The sequence below is a fragment of the Saccoglossus kowalevskii genome, chromosome 8 (genome assembly GCF_978046115.1).
Source record: "Saccoglossus kowalevskii chromosome 8, keSacKowa6.1, whole genome shotgun sequence".
Taxonomy (NCBI): domain Eukaryota; kingdom Metazoa; phylum Hemichordata; class Enteropneusta; family Harrimaniidae; genus Saccoglossus; species Saccoglossus kowalevskii.
In genome coordinates, this window is record NC_140648.1 from 1422738 (window position 1) to 1429284 (window position 6547).

The 6547-nt window shown below is 35.4% G+C and overlaps 1 protein-coding gene across 2 annotated transcripts; it reads left to right on the forward strand.

The window, feature by feature from the left end:
* The first annotated feature begins 207 nt into the window (after positions 1-207).
* LOC100367004 (uncharacterized) lies at positions 208-5501 on the forward strand. Of its 2 annotated transcripts, XM_006813070.3 has the most exons (7): positions 208-359; positions 785-998; positions 1720-1776; positions 2990-3139; positions 3270-3389; positions 3554-3683; positions 4081-5501. In XM_006813070.3, exons 2-7 carry the CDS (start codon positions 810-812, stop codon positions 4338-4340), a joined length of 906 nt encoding a protein of 301 aa, XP_006813133.1. In that variant the 5' UTR covers positions 208-359; positions 785-809; the 3' UTR covers positions 4341-5501. The 2 variants fall into 2 exon arrangements, with proteins under 2 accessions (XP_006813133.1, XP_085358992.1); XM_085502866.1 differs by lacking the exon at positions 1720-1776 and having other exon boundaries at positions 219-359.
* The last annotated feature ends 1046 nt before the right edge of the window (positions 5502-6547 follow it).

A 6547-nucleotide genomic window follows, 5' to 3' on the forward strand; every position in this document is an offset into this window, starting at 1 on the left:
TGCATCGACAAATTGTTGCCGTATGTGTATTTCAGGGCTGGGCAATATTTCTATAATCTACAAAACGAGCTGCAGAAACGTACTGGGGTACAAATGCCGGTAGGTACGAACAGGCTAACTGTTACAAAAATATATGGTTTTAAAGCGGATTTGACGAGTATGCGCAAAACAGATGCTTTGGATATTTCTAGAACGAAAAATAGAAGTGATTATACGGGGTAAATTACTACAGTTACAACAACGCACTGGTGCTTGTTGGATATGTTGATAGTGAACGTTGGTTAAAGGACAGCTTATTATCTACGTTATACAGTTAATTGTCGTACACCTATCGTATCTGTGAATTCAGGCTCGAATCGGTAAGGATATGGTGTAGTTTTTAATAATTACTTCTCAATTCAACCCTAATGACGCCAACTGAATAGCATTGCGGTTATTTAACAGTCGACCCATTTTGCCTTTCTAGACGGCATGTGATAATATTGACACGCAGCAAATTTATTTTGAGAATATGTTGCGGAGACCGCTATATTAACGAAACATGTCATGATTACATCACTTTGAAACTCAGGGAAAATGCAGTCCTTGACTTATGTCACGTTATGCACACACATTTCACACTACCTTGACAGAATTTTGCTTGTTCCAAATCGATATGATGTTTACAAAAAGTGACGGTTTAAAAATCACCGTTTGTGAAGCTAGACTCAGTGGTTAAAAACAACAAATTATTACTTTTGTCATATTATATTATTATTATATTCAAATTTATTTTGTTCCATAGTGGTAACTCATTTTATTGGTAAACGATGCCGTCATCTGAAGAAAATTCTCAAGACAAACCCAAAAAGTCAGGAAGAGGATTTTTAAGGCTGGCCTTCGCGTTTGGATCTACCCATATTATCCTAGGAGTATTAGCTGTGGTATTTGGATTAACAGCAATCGCAGTCGTTGGGGGCCTGGCGAATATTGGTACTGGAATCTGGTGCGGGGTATTTGTAAGTATTTACTAGTTCACTGATGATGTCATATTTACCATGATATGAGACCGCAATGTTATGTAGGCACATGTGATAATCACACCAAAATACCGTGCGTGAATTCGTGCTGTCTGATATAACAAATTGTGTAGCAATATCAGTTTATGGAAATGCGATATGCATAATGAATACAATAATTCACTTAACTCAACAATAGAATGGTGTCCAAATAAGGGTGAGTTCCCCTCCCAGCCGGTGGGTACTTGTGCATGATCCTTATGTCAAACTCCATTATATATATATACAATATCCCATTTTACACCAAGTTATGATTTAGTATACCCCATCATAGTCTAAAATACCTCTAACTGCGCCTTGAAACACGTCAAATAAAACTCGAAACATTAGCAATAACAACTAATAAATCCGGAGAACTATAAATTTAAAAACAGCCCCGCTAAAACAACAACATAATTAGGTGACTCAATGAAAGAAAATCACACCATTCTTTGATCTTTAATTCATCTCGAGTCAGAAGATTATACTAACACTAGATGGTGGTGACGAAGATATGGACTCGGTTGAAAATCAGATTCGTCACCTTTCGTAATAAAACGTACACTCTCTACATGTATGTAATGAATATATGGATCCTATGCAGACAATATAGCCTGGTTGATTTCCTATTCAGAATACTGCAACTGCCTTTAATACATGTAACTGTTATTTCCCACTTCAGTTCATTGTCACCGGGTTTTTAGGATGCGTCTCCGGAAATGATAGGAACAGATCTTTGGTATGTAAATAACACAACACTACGAAACTTGCAATTTTAGTTAATTACCCTAAGGCCACACTGATTTAATTTTATGTATGACATCCTCTGGAGACCCCAAAACTAATGCGAGAGGGCGAAAAAAAAAATCCTGGCACAGAACACAAAAAACAAGAAGTTTTTATTTGTAGAAGGCACATATTGATGTACACATCTCGTACTGTATTACTGTCACATGTATAACCATTTCAGACAAGGTCTAGTACATGTAGTCATGATGAAGTACCTTCAGTCAGAAACACTGCATTCAAGGTACATCATGAACACTATTTTCAGTACAAGTCAAGGCGGAATGTACATATCACTACTTTATGACAATAACTAACAAAATATTGTAATGATACAGAAATGTCCTAGCTTGCTCCTCTCTACACAGCTGGGGTTAGCTTTAACTGTGTTGTCAGGTGAAATGAAGCCTACATGTTAACCCTGCAAGTATGTCTAGTGTCTCATGTCTAGGATCTCATCTTCAAGTTGTCCTTTAAGTTGTCTGGGCGAAACTTGCTTGTAACTACCCTGGCCGACGTCAATTGCGTACCAGTCTAAACAATCCCTCCGTTTTTCCTCTGAACTTTTATGCTCACGTATTTTGGTGGCGTGGTCGCCATGTTGAAATTCCCGGCAACTCAATACGCATGTGCAGAAGATCATTTACGACAAAATTGGCACGTTTTGAGGTAGTCCAAAACGCTTTGCGACAATATGAGTCGGCAAGTTCCGGACAGAAAACCGATCTGTGGAGACTCGACGTTAGATATTTTTTTTTTGAGAACAGGCGAAAACTAATGCGCGCGCGGATGTCATCCATAAAATTAAGTCGGTGTGGCCTAACTTGGATATCCGTCTTTTTACAATTTCTTTCAATGTGTACACAGCATGTATCAATCACGGCGTGATATTTGAAGTCAATACGAACACATTGTGAATGATAACCCACGTGTGTTATCATCAAATAATCAACTGGAATTATAAAATTATATTAATGATAGTCATCCACACATTCGTATGCCTATCAATCATTATCTACAGGGGAAAGCCTATTCAAATTACTACCATCCAATGGGCTATTAAAATGTAATTGTAATATTTGTTGTATTCTTTTTGACTATATACCCAACTTATGAAATGGTTTACACACTAATACATAGTCTTCACCGTCTGTACATATGACTAGATTATTGCATTCATGGTTACATCGATCATTTCTGGATTCTGTCTTACACCTATTTTGGTAATCGTGACGTCACTGGATGTCAATCGACGGCATAATTATGGAATTCATCACAATTGTTGGTTTACCGTACCCCACTGCTCAGCTAATTATGTAAGTACTCATAATGTATATACATTGTTTATGAACATTCAGTTACATATTCCATGTGTACGTATTTGGAGAGGGCTTATTTTGAAAGTTACCAGCTTCATCAATTACCTTTCATTTATTTTGTACATAGACAAACCCTATTGCCATTGACGTAATGCTTCTGATGGTTGCGCTTGTTGAAGGAATCATATCCTTATTTAGTGTATGGTATTGCTGTACTACACTTTGGGTGTATCGTCAAACACCAAAGGTATTTTACTTACAGAGTGTATACCTGTATAAATCATTCATTTGTTTTGAATACAGTTTGGAAACAACTACATGAATCTCCCTATTTTACACTAATCTATTTTCAAACAACCTGTATACATTGTTTAGCAAACTGAATAGTGATTGTGGTCCAATCTGTACTAGGTGTATTATGCTACTGGGTTACCAAGTGATATACCGCAACAAAATCAGATAATCACTGTTCCAGAGAAACCAGCGCAATCCGATGTGTTTATCGTACAACCCGGAGTTCCAGGCCCACCTCACCTTAGAAGTAAGTTGATAATTACCTCATACTACTACACTGACCTTTGGTAGATTACGTGGGCGCATTGCTATATATAAATACGCTGTTACTATATTGCAGTTTGCAGTATATGTTAGGTGTGTTTTTGTATAACACTTTGTGAATACAATGGTGTTCTATTCTCAGATGTTGAACACAACATAATAATGGTATTTTTCTATTTCGATTGCTTTATTGTACCACTACGCAATTATTGTCAATATGTTTGTGGTAAAACCTGCATATACTCGCATACTAGTGATGTTCTGTCGAACGTGCTGAATATTATACAGATACTATGATCATGACCTGTAATATTTCTAATAGATTACACGTACTTGTATGTATGTAATAACATTCTGAATTTGTTTGCACATTTCGACAGTCGCTCAACCAATATACCAGTCGGCTCCAATGATGTACCCATACCAAAATATGTACGGTTCGCCCACCGTTGCAAAGCTGCCAGCATTGAATCAATTTCAAATGATTGAGACATCAGCCCCTCAGTCTCCAAACCTCGAGCACCACAGTCCTAGATTTGAAATTATGGAACCCACCCAAGCGGCACCAAACATCAAGCAAGATCAACCAGAGCCGCATATATCGACGGAAAACGAGCACAGCACGACAGTTCAGGCGTAGTGGACACCCCACTCTACGATGACACGAACACTTGACCGAATCTTCAAGTGAAATAAACCAACTCGTTATTAGCAATACATTGGTATTTCAAACATATACACGTTTTAATGTTTGTTGTCATAGTTATTTAGCAGTTTTTTCTTTATACTTAATAAGTATATAAGGCAACAACTGTATGGTTAATTTTTTAATCATATAATCATTCAACATGTGGATGCAAATTCGGAATTATCATTCTTAATATTTGTTAATTTAAATGTTTGCCTTTTCAATTTTATTCTTGTTTTTCTATTCGTTTTTGACCTACAAGTAACGTTGATTATTATACGACAACTGTATGTTTTATACTAATGATCTATGTAATAACATTATATTATAATAGTTATTGTGGTATAAGTATTCATGGATTCGATAATCGTTATCAATATATATATATATATATATATATACAAAATGCAAGCCAAAACATGTTTCGTAATTAGACATTCTTAGCTACACATTATTAAGGTTTCAGAGCTCTACCTCCACCAAAAGCAGTTAAAATCACCTAATAATGTATACAATTAAATTTTTGTTCAATGGTCTTAATAATTTGCCAGGATGTACATAAACAATGGTTAGTGCAATAAAGTTTTAGCGCCATCAGTTGGCTTCAGTGCCAGGATGGAGATATGAATAGAGTAAGTTTCTAAGGTTACGCGGTACTCAAAATTTGTCTATTAGATTTTAAAAAGGGCCGACTTCATTTCTATAAAATTTACTATAAATAACATTGTACAATCAGTAGTCGGTTTGTTTAATTTTTGATTGAATTATTAATCAAATCAATCATAATACCACTTGTTTTCGTTTTACAATTCGAATCTAAATATTCACTAGATCGTTTTGTTTTGTCATATAGTTTATTTCACTATCCATATATGACGCATGAAAAACATTTTCCTTTTGTTGTGAATGTTAGTTATATGTCGTAGTCATCAAATACATATACATATACAGTAGTAGTTGCCTACGTTATATATTAATATTCATATTGGTGTCAGTTAATTAATTTACATATAACTTATATGATATTCCAGGTCATTGTATTACAAAGCAATATATAGTTATTCACGAAATAAAGTCCGACAGTGGAACATAGTTTCATTGGATTATATCATATGTTTGTTTGTTGATTTGCGATACTGGTAAGCCACGTTTTCACGTTTCGTTTGATACTCTAAAACAGTATATTAGTACTTACTCTGTGAATACAACACATGATATACACACAATTGAACTAACAATGCTAGCTAGCGAGTATACTGTGTACAGAGTAAGATTTAATTCTGTTTTTGTTGAGGAAACAAAGTAAAATAATGGGAAATATGATATATAGAAAGTATGATACGTATGAACATTTGCTCGAGAGAACATCTCTTCGGTTAACAAATTTGCTGAGCCTGGTGATGTAGTGGTACGTACGGTGATGTTCAGCAACTGTTATTATTCAAAAATAAGTTTGTCGTGGTGACATAAAAGTCTTCACAGGAAACATAATTTGAAAACAAAATTAATTTCAACTATGACATGTTAAGAATGCTGTGTGTAGCTCAAATGGGGGCGTAGTCCGGAACAACTCCCCAACGTCCAGTCGTATCAGCTTATTATACACCCAGTGCTTTAATTTAATTTATATTGCTACGCAGAGTCAGCATACTAGTATATTCACCATCAACAAATCAACCTGAATTGACCACGCAGCAGTCATTGGTATGTCCAAACTATATCTTGATGTACAATTCTGGTATTGTGATTGTGTACTATTCCACTGGTTACCGCCATTTGTAGTTTTTTTATATGGTCTGCGTAGGCCACAAAGAAACTGCGAATCTATAATATACATATGCAAATTTGTATGGTATACGAGCTGAAATACGCCACTGAATGTCGGATATCAATATCTTTCGAAATGTAAATATTTCGGAATTGTCAAAAGATTTTAGTGTACTGTTTATTACGTGTACTGCAAGATTTACCACATTTCATTATTACACTGTGAGGGCGCGCGTCTCTCAATATTCCAGATGCAAAGAATGTAGTCGTGTTAAATAATGTATTATTTTAAATAGTTCAGTGTTCTTGTTAATAATTGTTGTAAAGTCCGAGAATTCACGTAATTATAAAAACGATAGGGTCTCGCTTTGACGTACATGAGAGTATGGTAG